The sequence below is a fragment of the Tetrao urogallus genome (genome assembly GCF_951394365.1).
Source record: "Tetrao urogallus genome assembly, chromosome: 2".
NCBI classification, from domain to species: Eukaryota; Metazoa; Chordata; class Aves; order Galliformes; family Phasianidae; genus Tetrao; species Tetrao urogallus.
The window spans coordinates 3,971,419-3,992,046 of NC_136814.1; the positions used below are offsets into that span (position 1 = coordinate 3,971,419).

Here is a 20,628-nt window from a genome sequence, read left to right on the forward strand (position 1 = left end):
GCCAACAGATCGGGCCGTGCGTGCAGCACAGCCTCCGTACCTGCGCTCCCACTGCCTCAGAAATGGGAAATTGCCTTTCAGGTGGGATCAGCATTTTCTCATGCGCCCAAACCTGTTCTCTCCAGCTGAGCTGGGAGCCCTCAGCAGATTGATTTGTTAGCTGACAGGAGGCTTTGTTTGCACAGCGCCGGCCGCTCCTGGCTGCCGGGTGGTGAAGAGATGGCACCGGGAAGGAAACACCTGGTGCTCCCCGGGGCTGCAGGGCCACATCGCGTGGGGCTCACAAGGGGTGAACCCCGGTTCTGGGGGGCATCTGTGGCAGAAACTCGCTTCCCCAAACCCTAAAATTGCCCCTCCGTGCTGCTCCCCAAGCACCAGCCCCTACCATCACATCCCCCTGCATCCAGCACGGCAGCTGAGCTTTACCCCGACGTTTCCCTACCAACCATGGCAGTTGATCCGATTTTATCTCACTCTCGGCTATTGGGAAGCCAGCAGCAATACGAAGCAGCTATTTTGGTTGGATGGTGCCGCAGGATGGGATGCTGCCCCAAGATGGGTGGCCTTTCAGGCCTCACCGATGGGCCTCAGTGCCCAGCAGGGTTTCAGCACGGGCTCAGCTCCTTCTCTTTGAGGAGCTCCAGGATCGTAGCTGCCCAAGGGAAGCAGCACACAGCGGGCAGCCCCAGAGCAAAGCAAAACTCACCAGCCCCATCCTGCCGCCCGCATTTTGGGTGCTGCTGGGCCACGTTCTCCTCTGCAGATCATCAGCTATGACAGCTTCACCCAGACCTGACGTCAGCCCCGGCAGGATGAGCTCGGTTTCCTAGGAAGCACAGCACAGCAGCCCGCTGCTTTCATGCTTTTTGGTACTTTTTAGCCCAACCTTACAAGGAAACCCAAGCCAAAAAGCAGCGACGGCAACTCTCTTTTTCTCCCACACATTGCACTCTCCCCAACAGCCACAGCAAAACTCAGTGAGGGCATCCCCTGCCCCACACCGTGGGACACAATGGCCTCAGGCACCTCCAAGCCGAGCAGCCCCGCGTTCCTTCCTTCTCCCACCCTCCATCGCTCCATAACGAAGGCAGCCGAGCGCGCAGCGGGCAGGCAGAAGGCAGGCGTGAATTGGAAAATACTTTTATTTGAATAGTAAATAATTATACAGTCGAAACAGTCCTATCGAAGCACTCTATAAATAGCTAACAGGTACGAAAATAATGTGTGTAGAAAAAGAGATTGCATCTAGGAGTGAGAGCTGTCGGCGGCGCGGGCGGACGGGTTAAGGTCACGTGGTTTATTTCCAGGTATAAAAGTTAAAACCTTTATAGAAAAAAAGAAAAAAGAAAAAAAAAAAAAAAAAAAAAAAAGAGATCACAGTGAGATGGTGGGGCCGGTGGACGTGGGGAGGGAATAAAAAAGCGCGTTAGAGCATCTGCGATCAAATAATATCCATCTTCATCATTAATATAAATAAATAAGGAATAAATAATAACGCGAGGACTCGACCCAACACATACAGACGGCGCGGCGCGGGCACGGCACGACTTAAGGCAGTTCTACGCGTCCCGGAGCGGAGCGAAGGCGCCGGCGCTGCGCCGACCGAAGCCTCGCCTCTCCTTCGTCCTCGAGCGCAACCCGAGCGGCCGGGGAGGGACGGGGGCGACGCGGGGCGCAGTCCGCGGCTCAGCAGTGCGGCCGCAGCGGCACCTGCAGCAGCACCACCTGCCTGTTCTCGGACGGGTGGCACTTGTTGATGTGCCGCGTGAGGCCGGGCGAGCTGTAGAAGGTGGCGGGGCAGTACTTGCAGGGGAAGAGCTGCGCGGCGTGCAGCAGCCGCAGGTGCCGCTCCTGGCTGCTCTTGCTGGGGAAGCTCTCCCCGCACACCGGGCACGGCCGGGGCTCGGCGGGCTCCGCCGCGGGTTCGGGCGCCGGGCCGGGCGCGGCGGGGTGGCCCAGCAGGTGTTTCCTTAGGTAGGCCTGCCGCCGGAACCGGCGGGCGCAGCGCGGGCACTCGAACAGCCCCTCCTCGGAGCCCGCCTCCGAAGCGCCGCCGGGGCTCGGCGTGTCCCGCTCCGCCGCCGTCGCCGCCGCCTCCTTGGGGGGCTCCGCCGCCTCGGGGCCGCTCTTGGCGGGGGGCCGCGGTTTGTGCCAGCGGCGGTGCGAGGCGAGGTTGGCGGGGCAGGAGAACACCTTGTCGCACTCGGGGCAGCGGTACTCCACGCGGACGATGCGCGAGCAGCGGTGCTGCGCCAGCGCGAAGGGATCGCCGTACTCCTCCTTGCAGAGCTGGCAGATGAACTCGCCCAGCGGCCGCGCGCAGCCCCCGCGCCGCGCCGGCGCCTCCACCGGGCCCTCCTTGATGCGCAGCCCCAGCACCGGGGACGTGGTCACTTCGTCTTCGAAGGTCAGCTTGCGGATCGCCTTCGCCTTCTTGCCGGCCGCGGCCTTCTGCCGGCCGGGCTCGGCGGGACGTTTGGAGGCCGGAGCGCCGCCGCCGCCGCCGCCGCTCGGGTTGGGGGGCGGCCGGGCGGCCCAGAGCTTGAGCTCGGCGGGGCCGAGCAGCAGCGGGTCCATGCTGCTGGGCACGGCGGGCGCGGGGAACGACTCGGCCGAGACGGGCGAGCCCAGGCTGAAACCGCGCTCCAGCAGCGCGTCGCGGCTGACGGGCCGCGTGGGGCTGCGCAGCGCTTGCACGGGGCCATCGGGCGTCCCGAAGGGCACGGGAGGAGGAGGCGGCGGCGGCGGCGGCGGCGGCGGGGCAGGAGGGGGAGGCGGCGGCGGAGCGGTGGGCGGAGGGGCGCGCACCCGGTAGGACACGGGCGTGGGCCGCCGGCTGCGCTTCACCAGGAAACCGCGGGGCATCTTCGGGCGGGCGGTCCGCGCCCGGCGGCGGCGAGCGGCGCTCCCTCCTCCTCCTGCCCGCCGCCGCCGCCGCCTTTAAGAGGGCCGGGGCCATTGTTCGGCCCGGCGGCGGCGGGCGCGGCCAATCAGCGGCGGCGGCGGGCGGGGCGGCGGCACCTGAGCCCCGCGGCCGGCACACGCCCGGCCCGCCCCCGGCACGCGTGGCCCTTTGTGCGCGCGGGGCCGCTCCGGGCGCCGGCCGCGCTCTTTCTTTGCCCGCTCGCGGCTCCGAAGACGCGGGGCCGTGCCCGCCGGGCCGCGGGCGTCGCCGAGCGGGAGACCGGGCCGCCACCTGTTAGCGCCGCGCCCGCTCCCCCGCCGCCGGTGCCCGCCCCGCGCCCCTTTGTCCCCCGGCCCCGCAGGTGGCGGCGCGGCGGGGGGGCGGCGAGCAGCCGGCGGGGACCCCCCCCCCCAACCGCCCCCCGTTCCCCTCCCCTCTCTCCTCCTCCCCTCCCCGTCTCCCGAGGGAGGCACGCGGGCGGCACGCGCTCGGCCCCCCCCCGAGCCCCCCGCGGCCGCCTTTGTGCCGGGCATTAGCATAAAGCTGCGCGGAGCCGGCACAAAGGGGCGGCGGGGGGAGGAAGGAGGGGACAAAGGGAGGGGAGGGGGGCCGGGGGTCGGGAGCGCGGGGCGGGGCGGCCATTAGCATACAGCTGCGGGCACGCGCCGCCGCGCCCCCCCCCGCCGCGCCCCACGCGCGGACCCCCGACCCCCCCCCAACCCCAACCCCCACCGCGGTCCCGGGTCGGAGCGGCCGCGGCCGCCAGGCGGAGCTCGGCGCCCCGCTCCACGCTCACCTGCCGGCCGGCCGCGGGCGTACATGGGCAGCTGCGCGCCGTGCCGCAGCAGGTAGCGCACGGCCGAGCGAGCGAGCGGCGGTGGGACGGGGCTGTCCTCGGTCTGCCGCTCCGCGGGAACCTGCGGGGAAAGACAGTCGCGAGTCGTTCGGGTGCGCCCGCGGGAGCGCTGCGCTGCCCTGCCATCCCCTCCCGTACCCCGGGCCCCTTGGGAGGAGCCGGCGGAGCGGCGCGGCGCTTCGGCTGGGCGCCGTTCCCGCAGCGGCTCTCCCGTAGTCAGGAGCTCGGTGGGGTGTCAGCCACGGGCCGTGGTTCGAGGTGGCGGTTTGGGTTCGGAGCTGTGGGACTGTATGGCTCTTGTCTGCGGTGTAAGGCTTCGGGCAGCATCAGTGAGCATTTGATCCGTCTTTACTCGGGAAATTCACCCGTGGCTGAGAAAAATCAGTTGCCCTTCGTTCCCTGTGGGGAGGTGCCGAGAAACCCGCTGCCCGCAGGCTCGCCTGAGACAGATTTAGGTTGGCATTTGGTGTATTCTGATTAGGAAACACCAGGAAAGTGGTAAGAAATGAGGTGGGGATTTCTGGCAGGCCGCTTGTGCTGCGTGGGAAAACGGAGCGACTTCGTGGGAAGTGCTGCTGGCACATCTGAAAACCCAGCAAAGACTGAGAGGAACCGACAGGGCAGCGGGTGTGGGATGTGTGCAGGAAATAGCTCAACAGGAGCACAGAGCTTTGGGAGAAAGATGGGAGAAGGAACTGAAAGCGAACAGCATGGACAGATGACCCAAATGATAACATGGCATTTCTCTCACCTGCTCTGACAGCAGGATCTGGCGCAGCTCCTTCTGGAGGTCGATAAAGCGGTCGTGATAGATGGCCATGGACCACGGCTCCCTGAAGTAGCTGGTTAAAAAAGAAGAAATTTAGTTATCTCGTGAACCTCTCATTAACCGCTAATAAAGTATTTACCTGCTTTTTCGCCTTTATAAATGACAGTTCTGGACCCATCAGGATCGTTTGTTCGTGAAATGCCTCTCGCAACAGCATGGCCAATCAATTCTTTTAATGGATGTTCCTGATGTACAGCCAGCTCCAGTAATTACATTTAAAGTGGCTTAATTCAGAGCTGTGGCAAGACCCAGTGAAGAATCCTGATTTTATCAGAATTTAAAAGCCCAAAGACCTGTAAAGAACGGTGTCTCCATTATCTGTCCTCATTTGAGAAAAGCAGATTGCAGGATTAACTGAACTGCTGCATAAACAAATTAAATTTGTGTAGACAATGACACAAATGTTGTTCATCATTAAGGTTTCTGGATTAATAAAGGCCAGAAAAACAGGCCACCGCAGTGTTGCAATATGTTCCTTGCAGCAGTGTGCTGAGGCTCAGTGCTGTTACTGATGCTGTTACAAACGCCGGAAGGTTGGATGTGAGATTTGCTCGAGCTGAGCCCTGCTTCAGGTACCTTTCTTTGGAGCATGACATACCTGGAAGGAAGGGGCAGCAGGAGAAGAGGATATTCCCCAAATGTTTAATCAAAGTTCCATTTCAGAAGAAAAATCCCACCCAACCCAAACCGTTAGCTCAGTGTTAGCATGGGGATGATCACACTGCGCTGTGTTTATGTTGTTTACTGTGTTGCTGCTACCATCACCAGCACAGCACGACCGAAAAAACCTGCTCTTTTTGTACACATCAGCATTCCCACACGTGGAGCTCCTTCCCTTCACCTGAAGAAATGCGACCATCCGAGGCCGTTCAAAGAAGTGCTTGATGGAATCAATTCTCACTTCCGTTGCTGGCCCTGCGTTTTCCTTCTTCCCCACTGGAATCACCTTTCTAAAGGAACACATGGTGCTTTGGAGGAGGCAGATCCGCATATGGCCCTTCACGTTGGTAATAATGAGAAGAGCCCATCTGAAGCCAAACCAACAAGTCGACTTTGGGAGGCTCGTTCAGAGTTTTATTGCCACTTCAGCAGCAGTCCCTCAGGGCAAGCCGGAGAAAGCTTGAAAGTATAATGCTCTTCAGTATACAAGCTGGAGCTGGCATGCTACCAACAGAGGCTCAAAGGCTCCTGGGCTATCATGAGAACGGCATCTGCCACATGTGTTTGCACCATTTAGTCTTTCATAACTTGCCAGAGTGATCAGGCTAAATATGTACAAGATGACAATGTTTGCCAGGAGCATAACGGGTTTTCAGACTCCTGGTCACTTCCTAACAGGGATCCCCTGCTGGCAGACTTTTATATCGGCGGAGGAGATCAGGGGAAGGAATCTGTAAGGAGATGGGATGAAATGGTCTCCTTTTGAAGACATCCTTTTTGTTGCTAGGAAGCTCCTCTCGCCTTTCACTGACAATCAGCATCTAAAGTCTGTTCTGCCTCATTTGTGATGTATGGCCGATACGAGATGAAAGGGAAGGAGAAAAATATTTAGTGGCATCTTTTACAAAAGACAGGGGATCTTCCTCTCGCGAAGAGACACAGCAGAACAAAAAATGGACCAAGTTGGCCATTGCTAGCAAGCAGAAATGGAGTATGCATGGAAATGCTTTCAGTCTGAAAGCTCCGCTCTCCATTTCATTTGCAGCTGCACACCTTCTGTCTCCCGGGGTTCATTCTGATGCTGCCACACTCCAGTGATGGAGGAACCGGCCCCAACCTCCAGCCGTGCTGCCATCCTAAGGTGGGTGCAGCAGAGGGAGGATGCATAGGAAGAGGAGGGGATTCCAATGCCAGGGAGTGTGGAGGGAAACTGCTGGGATGGGTTGGGATGGAGCACACTAGAAGAACTGTCCCCTTTTGCCAAGAAAAGAGAAGATGCATCAATCTAGGGCTGGAAATTGGTGATGTTTCCTACCTTTACTAGCTTGCAGCTGTTGCTGAGTTCTCACCAAACTGTTCTTTACACTTTTGAAACTCTGTGCTTTTAAAAAAAGACATGAAAGCATTGCGTTCTGCTCTGAGAGAAAATTACTGCTGACCCCGAGGAAAGGTTTATTGCATTTCTGCACACAGGACTATCCCACGTGTAATGCATTATGAAAAACAATTAAAAGGAAATTAAACCTGACTCACATCAGCAAATACGCTGCGTGTAGTGGTACGATCACTTCTCTGTAATTACTCGTTTATGACTTCAGAGCTCAGTCATTCATAAGGGCCTGTGTAATTATCAATATGAATCAGCAGTGTTGGACCACAGATCGGTGTGGTAGAATTCAGCTGACCAGCCTTTACTTACTGATTTGGATGTGGGGTTTCTCGTTGGCAAGTCGGCTGCGCCTTAGAAACTATATTAATATATAAAAAAGGAAAGTCACCTAAAGGGTTCTACCATTTATACTGCTTTGCTATCAAAGCACAGCTTTACCGGGGCACCTCGGGGTCAGCGTTGAATTCCAGTATGAAAAATAGCTGTTAGTGCTTTGATATCCCTTCACGTGTTCCTTTCTCCTCATGCTGTCCCTCTTTCCATAAAAAGCACGTGTTTTTTCCTCTAATTAGGCTGCCAAGTGTACTGAGCAGCATTAGCCCCTCTCAGCCCTGCTCGCTACCTGCCACGTTTTCTCTCTGCTTTTTTTCATCCCTGCAGAAAATTAAGTCTCACTGTCTGCAGGGTGAACAAAAGGCTAAGGTGGAATCCCTTCAATGTGATGGTGGTGTGCTAATGGTGTGGGACGTGGCCAACCCCAGACAGCGCTGCGTTGTAGCATTTCTCTTAATGAACAATCGCCCTTCATTTTTGAAAGCCCTTTTTAAAGCCAGCCTATGTATGGAGCACGTATTTCATGCTTAATCGCTGATTATTCCAGGCTGCATTAAACGTATATCCTCACCTCGTCCTTTGAAAAATAGCACTGCACACACTGAATGTTCGTGTTTTCCTATTTCTTCAGTTATATTGTGAGGTTTATTAGAGTTGAGTCATTAGACAGTGCGGTGTGGTTGCTTCTGCCTAAGCCCTCATTAATGACAGTGATTAGCAAATCACTTTTAGCCTCATGTAAAGAGGACTATGATGTGTGAACTGAACTTAAGCAGAAAAAGCCAAGTGGGGATGTGGCACTGAGGGATGTGGTCAGTGGGGATGGGTTGGTGGTTGGACTGGATGATCCTAGTGGTCTTTACCACCTTGATGATTCTATGACTCTACACGTTAGCAAGCATTTCAGACCAGCGGGAGTGGAAGGACAGCCACACTGAACATGTTTCGGGTTTTTCTGCTGATCTCACTTGGACCACCTCTCACAGGTCCCTCAGACAGGACACCAGAGTGCTGCTGGGGTTCCTCTGAAGGCACTCAGAGCTGAGATGGCTCTGGGATGCAGATTAAAGCAGAGCGAGTGCAGATGGCTAAAACACATTTCTGGTAAGAACTGAGTATAAATGCAATATCAATAGAGCACTTCGTACCCTGTGTTTTGTGTTACTCAAAGCACGTTGCCCCATCGTGCATTAGTCTACCACCAAGCTTTACAATCTGTTGAATACCAGAAGGGCTCAATGTACAGCAGTTTACTAACTTCAGCATTACACGTAGAGTATATATAGTAGATGAATAGAATCACCACAGAATCACAGAGTGGCTGGGGTGGAAGGGACCTCAAAGCCCCCCCAGTTGCAACCCCTGCCGTGGGCTGGTTGCCCCCACCAGCTCAGGCTGCCCAGGGCCCATCCAACCAGGCCTTGAGCAGCTACATGAAGAAAAGTCTGAAAAAGGATGGCTAAGCAACACAGCACTTCAGAGGGTGCCTTTTAGAAACTGATCAGCTTAATCGTGCTGCCTCTACCAGGATCATTTATCACTGCCAGCCCAAACACATGTTTCCTTCAGCACTGCACTCCCTGTCATGCAGTAGTGGTGCTCCTTTCCTCAGCAGCACTGTGCCTTCCTTGTTAACCCGCATTTTCTGCAGGTCATAACTAAAGTTCATTAATACAGTATTACAAATTTGGCTTTCACTAATGCCAAATGAAGCCTATACGAAGCGCTTCTATCTCATCCTAAAGGCACCGTGCCAGCGAGCATCCATTTGGAGCCTCTCCAATGATCTGTTTTGTGCTCCAGATGCAGTAGAGGGATATTCCACTGCTCCGCAGACACGTTCCATAACTCAGCAACTGCCTTGCAGGAGAATACAAAAGGGTATGACTGGTTGGTTGCGTTCCCCCTTCGGGAAGCAAGTGTGGAGCACTGGTGACCAAAACCAACCCACAAGCTTGAAATTAAAGAATATTTTGGAAGTTTTTCCATATCTCCTTCTTTTATCTGCTGCTGCAGTGGTGGGAGGGATTGGAAGGCTTTCAGTACAGGGAATACTGATATTAAACCTACAGGAATTTATGTTCTTTTCCATTCAAGAAAAATCTTCCCTATCAGGAAAGAGCCTCGTTCTCAGGTGCTTAAATTCCATTTGAGCCTTTTCAAGATGCAATCTTATAGGAAATCAATAAAAACTACAGAAACTTCTTCCTGAAGTGGATTCCAAATCTAGGGAGTAACGCTGTTAAACAGTCAAGAACATAAAAGGTCTGTACACAGAACTCTCAGCTTTAGAATACTGCATCTTCGGCCCTGCCAACTTGCCCAGCAGACCTTGGCATCCCACACAGCAGCCAGAGGGTTGAAGTGCATCCCCTTGTGATGCAGTTGGTACAGCCAGCTGTCTGACTGGTTGTGATCATCTTCTGGCTTAATGGCCTATTTCCTCAGCTGCTGTTTGCACAGCTACAACAAAAACATTGGCTCTTAATCTCATGTTTAGCTAAGGAACAGTTTGGGCTGCTCAGATTCTCCTCTTGGTGAAGCTGTGGTACCTAACACATGGTAGAGTCAGGCTGCAGGAGCTTAGCTATAGGCAATTGTTATGTCCCTGGTAGCACGTTTCTTAGCCAAGTGACTATGGAACTACAGTCAGATGATTTTATGCTGTTTTTCCACTTATTTCTTGCTAGGTTCGTAAATTCACAACCTGAGTCTTTAAGGGTGGCAGTCTGTGAACCCACACAAGCAACCTTGGGGTGACTGGGGGTAGCAGTGGCCTTACACATTAGGGAGTCTGGCATGGGATGGGTATGGGGCAGCATCACTGCAGGACTCTGCAGCAGGGGGAATGGAGAAGTGATCTTCATTGTTCGTGGGCTTGTGGGGCACATTCTGCAGCTTTCAACAATGTTGAACAATACTGAAATCAATGGAACTTTTCTCTCAACACAAGGAAATATTATTTCTCTCCTTGTTACCATTAGCGACAGTTTAAGGCACACATCCGGAAGGGGTCACTCCTTGAAGTTAGCTGAATCTTGAGGGCCTGTTGTTAATGCTAATTTGAGAATGGCAACTGGCCCATTATGGTCAGGAAATCCGGTATCATGGGGTTAACCTTCAGCCTTTATACCGAACACAAATCAGTGAGGAAATGCATTGCTAGGCGCAGTTTCTAATTATTTAAAAGACAATTTGCATGCTACACAGAAGTAAATTGGCTCCCAGGTGACAGCTGTTGCACGGTGTCTTTCCCCAAAATACAGGCAGAAAGATGGGAGGAAGGAATGAATGTTTCAAACCAGCAAGTTCATAAGCTTAACTAACAAATGGCAACATTTTCAGTCTGTTTTTCTTTTTCTTCACTAAGGGCATTTTACATCTTGATAGAAAATACTGCGAGTACAGGTGTAACATGTAGTAGTATGTAGTTGTTTCTTTTTCTCCCCAAAGAGAGAAATTCAGCCTCACGTTTGCAGTCAGTGATGTAAGGTCGTTATAGACCATGGGAATATCATCACCCAAAATGCTTTTTCTTCTTTTTATTGCATGCAGAGAAATCACTGAATGCATTGTTTATTGTTGCATGCCAGACACCACTTTCCAAGAAGCATCAAGACAATCTCCATCTCACAAGAGATGCCCAGACATTTTTCAATGTAATGATTTTCTAATGGACAGTCTTCCAACTACTACATTTCACATTCTGTATTTTTGCATACTGTACATATATACGTACACTATATTGTATGGAATACAGTACCGTGTTACACAGGATCCTCACCTTGCCCAGCACCAGGTCCTGCTGCGCTCCCAGGACTTTTGGCCACTAAACGGTGCTGGCCAAGAGCAGAGAGGATCCAACCAGCCTCCTTCAGGAGCTGATGGCCACTCCATTGAGCATCTAGGGCACCTGCTAAAGCTTCCCTTCTTGTTACTGTCATGTTGACCAGCCTGCCTCATCCTTTTAGCAGATCATCACCAGAATCTCCGTCTCTCTTGAGATTTTTTAAGAATCTTTGGGGATGTTTAGAAATCGATCTTACTTGTAATCCCCAATGAGCTTGCACGCTCTGCAGGGATCCTATCACCATCACGGCAGCAGGGGAGGCTGATAAACTCCTAATTGCTCTCATGAAGAACTAAGCTGTTCATTCAGAAAGCTTACGTCTCATTTGTTCAAAATCTCCGTGGCTATCATGCGTAGGCAAGTGCAGCTGCACTGAGGTCCTTGGGCACATACAGCACATACAGCACCAAAGTGTAAGGGAGCAAATGTCGCTTTGGTCAAGGTCTGGAAAATACTGGCATTGGCGAGACTGCAGCTCGAGTGCTGTGCTCAGTGCTGGGCTCTCACTGCTAGAAAGACAGGGCAGACCTCGTGGCTCTGCAACCCCCTGAAAGGAGGCTGTGTGAGGAGGGGTCGGCCTCTGCTGGCAGGGAACGGCCATAGGACGAGAGGGGATGGCCTCACGTTGTGCCAGGGGAGGTTCGGGTTGGCTGCTAGGAACAATTCCTTCTCCAGAAGTGATTCTGCACTGACACAGCTGCCCAGGGAGTGGTGGGGTCACCTGGAGGAGTCCCAGAGCCGTGGGATGTGGCACTGAGGGACGTGGGCAGCGGGCAATACTGGTGGTAGGTGGACAGTTGGACTGGATGATCCGAGTGGTCTTTTCAAGTGTTAATGGTTCTGTGATTCTAAATCTCTGACAACATTTGTGGTTCATTTTAAATATTAGCTCACAGATGTGCTTGCATATTGTAATACCGTGAGAAAGACTGATACCTTGCCACAACCTGAATATTGAGTTTCTTCCCGTGCTCAAAATATATTAGCTGATCAGCACCAGCTGTGACAAGAAAATTATCTGCCATCTTAGCCCATATGTCATAGAATTGTGTCACCTCCCTTCAATTTCTATTTAACACCTACTGACAGTAATAATGTTTCTGTGAACTTTACGTTTGCTCTGTGCCGTTCCTCTCTCGTAAAACAAAATCAACATTTTCTGTAAGTCAGCGTGCCTCTCAGCAGAGGCATATTGGATTTCCTCAAGTGAAATCTGTACAGAAGCATTTTTGTCCAAGACAATTTTAAACTGCATGGTCAAGTTTGCATTCATCCCATCTTCCTGCACAAGACGAGGAATAAAAAGAAATGAAGAAATAGGAAACATTTGCAGTGAAGAGAGATGGCAGGGGCAGGGCTGTCCAACATCAGCTCTCCCAGCCCCGGTGACGTACCAGTCCTTTTCAGGGGAGCTCGCCCTTTGAGCCGACAGCTGATACCACTGTTCTCAAAACACAGCATACAAACCAATCCTTTGTCACTAAGTGAAAGGCTTGATAGGATTCCCTCCCTCCCCCTGTTTCAGCAGACATTCTCATTTCTCTGTCCTCAGCCACATACAATGCCTTATCCATATTCTGGCAGAGCTTTTTGACACTGAACCAGCAGAAGGGCAAAACCTAGAGAAAGAAGGGAATTTTGAGGCTCCTAAGTCCCTGTCTCAAGGTATCAGCTTCTTCATTCCTACAGAGGCATGTAACTATCAGCACGTCAGTGCAACTTAAACCTTCTGAGGAGTTTGATATCAATCTACAAATTTCCCCTTGTTTTTGGATTAGCAAAGTGCTTTACATCATAACTAAACATTATCTAAATAATACTGTTCAATCTGAAAACTGTAGTGCCTTTCTTCAAATCAGCTATAACCAAATCAAGCCCAGATCCTTCTCAGGCAGCTTTTGATCAGTTTTGTATTGAAACCAGATTTCCTGTTTGGTTTTCTCTCTCTAAAGCAGTTTATGGAATGCAGTGCTTCACTTTTCTATCTGATAATTCATGCTCCCAGGTCAACACTTGCGAGGGATTTTTTTCCAAATGAAAATCAGACTAAGATGCATCAGCAGGTTCTCTGCCCCCTACTTCAATTACATGCTCAAAGAATTCTATCACATGAGTGAAACTCAAGCGGTTTTTTTGCCAAACCTGAATTCAGAAGCACTGATTTTATCTAAGGCATAAGGAATAAACCAAGTTTGAGTTTTCAGGCCATGTATCTTCCAAGGTATGAAATTCTGCAGAAGTAGCAGAAGATTAAAGTTAAGAGGCAAGCTAAAGAGCGTGACTGACATCATCTGTGATTTAGAACCTCCCTGGAAACGTTTGGCTTACAAATTTGATGTAAAGTCATTAATACCCTGACTTTGGAAAATGACTTCTGAATATGAGTTCTTAGTAAATTAATCAATTAATTAAAAAAAAAGATTCTTCAAACTCAGCTTAATGAGTTAAGCCTGCTGACTATGCTAAGCAAAAGTTACAGTGGTACTGAAATGTTCTTTCAGATGAAAGCTGTTCAAGCAAATCACTGCTCATTTTCTAAATAAATCTCAGAGACAGTTCTTTCTAGGAAGGTCTTCAGGACTTGCATCATCAGTGATAATTTTACCAAATAATTGAAAAGATGCTTTAAAATCTATCTTGAGTTCCAAGGGAAAATAGCTAGAATATAAAGCTCAGTAAAAGAAAAGTAGACATTTTATGCACGATGCTAAATTTGTCTTACCTGTAAAGGTCTGTGATCTGCCCCTCTTTCCAGCGATAAGAAAGGTCATTAAGAAGACGCTCGTGCTGTCCATACAAGCAAATATAGTTGGAAGCAGGAAAGGGCTCCTTTGAGAAGCAGGTGATGCTATCTACCATACTGTATTTGTTGATGTGCATTCTGAAATAATTCCCATCTCTTGCTTTTCCAGTTACAATCTCCGTTCCCTGGAACAGGAAGTAAAAGGAAAGCTGGAGAGATGGAGTTTACACGTGACCTGGCATACGGCCGGCACCAGCTAGGGTTCTCTTTCTGATATTTGCCATTTCTCAAAATCCCAAACCTTTCAAACCAAGAATATCCATACCTTGTAGCACAGTTTATACAACAAGGTCCCATGCTTTGGACACAAAGGTTTTCTGTATGGTTTAGACCTTGGTTAGCTGCATAGAAACTGTGAAGCATACAACTGAGAGGACAGCACAGGCTTTGGTTGCCCATGCCTGTATGGCATTTGAGGCACCTAAGGATATCTGGGACATTCAAACCACACTGGTAGTTGTGACACAGCACACATGGAAGACTTATGACCTTATGGAGCAGCAGCTGGAGGACAGGAGGGACAACGCTTAGATGCCTGTGTTCAGGCAACTGAATGCAACCCTGTTCATCCTCATTTATTATATGGTGTCTATACGATTGCATATACCTCTGTCCTGCTCTAAAACAGAACTTCACGTTTTATAAATGGCCACCCACCAGGCAGGGCTCCATCTCTTCAGGTATCTCCTTCAGGCCCATGTGTATGGGAACTGCTGAGCCACGGCCTGAACCTCTGATTGAGCACCTGAGGAGAGCCATGAGTCAGCCAGAGGAGCACAGCTGAAGGCAATTCACCCGTGCTGCTGGAAGGGCTGGAGCCTGGCTGCACCCCTCCTAGACCTATTGAAGAGCTGGCTGCCAGTGGGGAAGGAGCTCTGCTGGAGATTGGCTCTGCTGGAGTTTTGTGGGTGAGCCCAGGATGGGGTAAGCCTTCTACTTATTCTCTTTTGTTATCAGAGTCTGCTTTGCCTAACTCTCTTGTTTATTTCATGATTATAACATCCTACTATTCTTTGATTATACACCGTGTTTTACACTTTTTGCTGCTGTTTTGGAGTTGTTTCCAGTGACTCCCTCTTGCCAGTGTGAAGAGGTTGCTGACTGTTGCTAACACTATCGCTATAACAGTGGCACTGAGTGGCAGCTTATGGGTACAGTGGTGGCGGGTTGACGGTTGGACTGGATGATCTTAGAGGTCTTTTCCAACCTTAGTGATTCTATGATACTATCCAGAAGAGAACAGTAGTGTTGGATGGTTATGGTCAAACAGTAGCATTTAGTTTCAGCAAGTTAAATCAATTACTTAATACAAGACAAAAATATAAAAATGTGTCTCAAACCAAATGCTGCAGTGGGATGATCAAATAGCTTGAGGCTATTTTCTAATGCTGTATTCATGTTTTGGTTTTACTCATCATTAAAACCTGTTGCTAGGCTGCAGTAACCCTTGTTATTTCCGTATCTCTCAGCTAATCCATTTCACTAGCTTCTCTTACTACTATCCTAGGATTTTAGGATTTACATGAAGGAGTGGCTTTAAAGGTATTCCATTTTCAGACAACGGGAAATGGAAGGTACAGCAAGAGAATCCTTATCACATTCTAGCAGTTTGGTGTGACAAAAATTAATGTTTCTTCTCTCTAACAGTTCCATTTGGCTCCTAATATGAGCTGCTTTGGACAGCTTATGTTGGATCTGGGAAGCTGGAAAACAAAGTGAGCCAAGCTTTGATCTCCACTCCCTCAACCGCCCAAAAGCATGGGCTTCATTATAAAATATTTCTTTCTACGGACCACTGCTATCTAAGTTTTAAAATGAACATCAGCCTAGTCTTTTAGAAGACACTCTGTACTATATACAAGAATGGCCTTGGGGTGGAAATCTCTGAGGAAAAAGGTATAATCTGTATGAAATAGGGGCTTGACTAGGAGCATGGGGCCCTTTCTGGTTTTAAAATATGTGAATCTAGAATCTAGACTTCTTGTTTCATAAGTAGATTCCTCAGTGAGAAAAGCATCTCTGCATTTGTGTCACAAGAGAATCTCCTGTGTTACTTAAGTATGTCAAGTGCTTCCCTCTTTTCTGCTCAGAGAATGAAGACTCTTACTGTAGCGCTGTCTGTTTTCTAGCAGCAAAGTACAGAGCATCCCTTCTGGAAATTATTCTTTTCCTATTAATCTAGAAATCAGCAGAGTTGCACTGATAGATTGTGTTGTTTCATTGTCTGTATGCACTCATGGCTTCTTATTGCAGGGAGGAAGGAGTGAGATTTCAGTGATGCTCATGCTATTCTATCTCCTGTTTATAGAAATTATGTATCTCTTAAGAAAGCCAAATATCTGAAAGTATGGAAATGAACATCTTAGAGGTTCAACTTTTGTGCTGTTCACCAGCTGTTCACCTGATTTATATGATACACCCTGGCTTAGCAGACTCTAGAGTAGTTCTTATGCAGGTATCACCTTGATATTTTGATATCTTGATACATGTTAACTATATACTAAGAATTTCAGAAGCAATGTATCCCATCAAGAGGAAAAAAAAAAAAAAAAAGCCATCCTGTTGTGGCTGCCCCATCCTTGGAGGCATTCAAGGCCAGGCTGGATGTGGCTCTGGGCAGCCTGGGCTGCTGGTTGGTGACTCTGCACACAGCAGGGGGTTGGAACTGGATGAGCATTGTGGTCCTTTTCAACCCAGGGCATTCTATGAGAAAGCCAGCTCTGAAGGAACAAGAAAAAGCAGCATCCCAACAGTGTGCTGAGAGAAGTGAGTGTGAGCCAGATGGGCTCCATACTGAGCCACCAATTCTGACAAAGGGGTCAAGGAGTTGAGCTGCAGTGCCACATCAGGGAGCTGTCTGAATCTGAACTGCTCCAAATAGTAAGGAAGAGTTCAGAGCATTAAGGCTCCATGACTATTTCTGCCTTTAAGGACAAATAAACCCTTAGGTTTTGGCTGATTTCATGGCAAATGAAGTAAGAACTGCAGTAAAATTGATCAGATATTCATATCCTATGTCTAAAACATTTACAATGAAGTAAATGCCACTTACACTGAAATAAATTAATAATTGAATTAAAAAATCACAGACTATGTCTGTTACATTATAGACTTCATTGATGACTCCCAGCTCCAGAAGGTCTCTAAATACATACTTAAACTCATCCTTACTCTATTTATTTATTTTTAACATATGTGGTACCTTATGCATGGTCCTTAGTAGGAGCATTTTTCCAACAGAGGTGAAAGGAAAAAAAAAAAAAATTAAGGAAAAGGTAAATAACATAACTTACATGATCAGACAGTGCAAGTACTAAGTCCAAGCGGATGGGGACTTCTGGTTTGGAAATGTGCAAGTAATTATAGCCTCTGGGAAGAACCCCTCCTGCCATAAGTGAAAAGATGAGGTTTACTCAGTTGTAAACAAAACCAAAGTATTTCTCACTCTCCTAAATACATATTTTAACTAAGTGGCTAAAGAGGACAAATCATTTTGTTTCATGGCCTCACGTTCTGTAGTACAGTTACACGTAGTGGTGCAGCAGCCACATCTTGAAAAGTTCTGATGATGACTGCAATATAAATGAAAGCATAAGTTTGTGTATTTTTAGAAAAAAGCCTTCAGCATAAGTCTTTTGGTTTTTTTTTCTCCTCAACTCCTAGACAAGACTATGGAGCTAAAGACAGGTGAAGAATGGTAAATATTGGGGTGTATTTAATATTTAATATACAACTCTTGCAAATAGTTCATCCCACCTGAGATATCTCTCAACAGACAGCATCAGTCATTTTTTCAGGATGCTGCTGTTCCCCCTCACTTGAAAATAGAAGGAGTCTAGCACAGATTAGGCAGAGCTTTTAAATGTCTTGAGCTAGGTGATGACAAGGAGAAATGGATCCTTCCATGAATGCAGGCAGTGTTACTCACTGATGTCACCTCTCCACAAACTGTACAGGCAGCTTTGATGACTTCACTGCCATTAGGTGGCTACTGAAGTGAAATGGACCTACCTGTACTACATAACAGCAAAGAGACCAGTGAGGGTATGAAAGTATGACTGAACTCCATTTTCACGTACCTTGAATTTTACATCCCTTATACATGGGGATGAGGCTATCCGTGCCTTCTGGTGGCTTCGAAGAGGGCTGAGGGGTTGGATCAAAGAGACTCAACATGGATGCAGCAAGTTCAAAGCCAATCTCCTTTGAATTGAAGTTGCTGTGTGTCCATTCATCTGCATAATATCTCCTGGAGTACTTTGTTAAAGGACCTGCAGCTCTGATACTGACATCATTAGTGCGGAATTCAGTATCAATCACAAGCCTTCCATCAAAAACAAGGCAAGCATCATTAATTGCCTTGAAGGTTTCATAATCCACTCTCTTGTAGGCAAAGCTGAAAAATGCCTAAGAAGAAATGTAAGCAAGCACAGGTTATTAAGCATTAGTTACCGACTAATTTCATAAATAAAACCCTATGCTTCATTCTGAATGTTATTTATTTCGGAAAACAAGAACATGAAATACAGTTTGATTTTAGACAGACAGATAAATCCTTCTGATCCAATATTTATAGCTACTAGAATGAAAGCTATAAATATTGGATTAGAAGGGGAGAATTACTAAACCAGACTCATTTACTTCTGGTTAAGTAGATGAATTTCATTTTAAGAACTCTAATGTTACATATGTCAAACAGCCGGAGTGGATGCGCACATTTTAGAGTTGAATTCTTCATGAAGTTGTTTTTCTTCTTTCGAATGCTGAAGCTAAATTGAAAAACTAAGTAATAGAAAAAGTACAACATACTTTGCATTTTAGCAGGATAACCATATGTTACAAATATTTTTCAAACTGTTATGCCTAACTGTTTACCAGCAAACTATGCTACCATGGCTACTGGCACAGAGATATTCAATGAAACTGAAAGATATGGCATTCAAATTGTTCAGAAGAGATGTCATGCTCATCCAAAATACTGAATTGAAGCCAGTGGAAGCAGTGGAGGCCAAGAAGATTGCGGGAGGTATTAAGAGACTGAGTATTTACATGAAAAGGAAAGCATTCACATTTATTATACTTCAAATTTTGTAGAGTGCATTCAAACTCTGCCAGGACCAAAACGCATCTCTTAACTATTCCAGAGCTGGATAATGCTTGCTTTAGGAGGCAGATTGCTCAGCACATCCTTACTGCTCTCAGGCATATGGCACAGGTGTGGATGGACATCAGATGGACCCATTGATCAGCTGGGACAGCCCAGAGGAGACTGTGTCTAAATTAAATCCTTGGTCCATTTAGCAGGCCATTTCTGAAGCTGGTCGTAAACAGAGCTGATGGATATTCAGCACATTTTAGGTTGTGGAACGAAAAGAGACACAGCTTCCATTCTTTGTAAACACCAGCTCGCTGTCCTACTGCTCAGCTTATAGAAGTGGCCCTGAGGTAGGGATTTATCCAGAGCAGCAGCTACTGAGGCTGTGAGCTCACCTTCCCCACAGGAGATTTCAAGGGCATTGAAAGAAAATAGCCCTAAATCCTTAAATTCCTCCTCTAGGTCTCAAAGAAAAAGCTAGTGATAATTCCCTCCTTTTGTCCTCCTGTGGCATCTGCCTACACCCTCTCCTGGGACGCCAGCGAGCAGATGAGCCCTCCGGTCCCCAAAATGGGAGCTGAGGCAGCACTGCTATGTCAGGCAGCACAAAGCAGGCATGCTGGAAGCAGTCTCATCTGAGGCGTGAGGTGCTGGCATGGAGCAGATGTGCACGCAGCACGTCCTGCAAAATGTACTGGATGCCCAAGGAGCTGCTTTGAAACCCAACGTGGGGTGAGAGAGAAGTCTGTGGGATGTGCTAGCCCCCCTGTTCCGGCTGCACGTTCTGTCCAGGCTCTCATTAATAACAGCAGGTTGCAAACCCAGCTAGAATTGAGCACCAGTGCTGGAGCAGAAGGAATGAGGTGCAGGGAAGCAAGGCTGGGTTGCTGGAGCTGGGGCACGAATCCAACCGAGCTCTACCCCATGCCTCCACCTCCGACACAAAGCATCAGAGACAACGGAAGTGCAAGAAGCTGCAAACAGGTCTTCGTAGGTGGCTCTTACAAAGGGTAAACAGATAGCTGGCTGGTCCCCAAAATAGTATAAAAGAAGGGCAGAGTGGGTACTGAGGGTTAAAAGTGGTAAGAATGACAAGATATGCTTTGAACAAGATCAGATGGTCTGCCAAAGGAACAGATGAAGACTGACCATCTTGTTGCTGCAATATATATTGTGCAGCTCCAGAGCCTTTAAAAGGAGCTTCCCCCTTGATCAGTGCCCTCAGCTTTTAAAATGATTACACGACAACAAATGCTTCTGTCCACCACCAAGAAATATTACTGCACCAGCTGAGAAAAGGGTGAAAGAAGTCCTCAGATGAGCGTGCGCTACCTTACTGCCTTCATCTTGAACAGCCTGGGATATACATCAGAGTAAGCAGCATCAGTAATCTGTCTGTTGTTTATAGGCAGCCTCAGGGAGGCTGCGGTTGTGACCCAGGTAAAGGTATTACCCAATTAGACCACCAAAGAGCTGTGGACTGAATGCAAGCATCAGATGCTCGTGGCTGGGAGGAAAGGCACAGGAGTGGGAAGCCAAGAATCACAGAATCATTAAGGTTAGAAAAAAAACACTAAGATCATCTAGTCCAACCCATCCCATCGTGCCTGCTAAGCCACTGGTTAGGCAGGCAGTAGCAGAGGAGCCTTAGGCTCTGTGCTTTTTTGTACATAAACCAGGTAATGAGCACTGCATAGTTAATGCCTAACCATCTCGTAGATCCCAAATCAGGGAAGGTCTGCCCGGTGTCCTGCCTGCTGACAGGGAGGGGAGGGAGGGGACTGCTGCAGCCTCCAGGCTGGGAGCCATCTGTCAGCCTGGGAGGGGAAGGAGGGAGGGAGGCTGCTGCCTTCAGGAAAGAGATTTTCTCCTGTTGTTTTTCTCCTGCAGGACCCAACAAATTAAGA

General features: G+C 49.0%; 2 protein-coding genes across 2 annotated transcripts in view; both read right to left on the reverse strand.

Moving 5' to 3' along the window:
* Positions 1–1,686: 1,686 nt before the first annotated feature.
* Positions 1,687–2,959, reverse strand: INSM1 (INSM transcriptional repressor 1; the record flags this gene model as incomplete). The annotated part of the gene is given in 2 exon segments (XM_079550450.1): positions 1,687–2,914; positions 2,916–2,959. Coding segments are annotated over 2 exon segments (1,272 nt in total).
* Positions 2,960–4,238: 1,279 nt separating this feature from the next.
* The window catches only part of CFAP61 (cilia and flagella associated protein 61), a gene marked incomplete at its 3' end in the record, with an annotated part of 90,990 nt that continues 74,600 nt past the window's right edge, over positions 4,239–20,628 (reverse strand). The window contains 5 exon segments of the mRNA XM_079532773.1: positions 4,239–4,460; positions 4,462–4,603; positions 13,546–13,751; positions 16,920–17,011; positions 17,706–18,033. Of these exon segments, the coding sequence (XP_079388899.1) occupies positions 4,239–4,460; positions 4,462–4,603; positions 13,546–13,751; positions 16,920–17,011; positions 17,706–18,033 (990 nt within the window).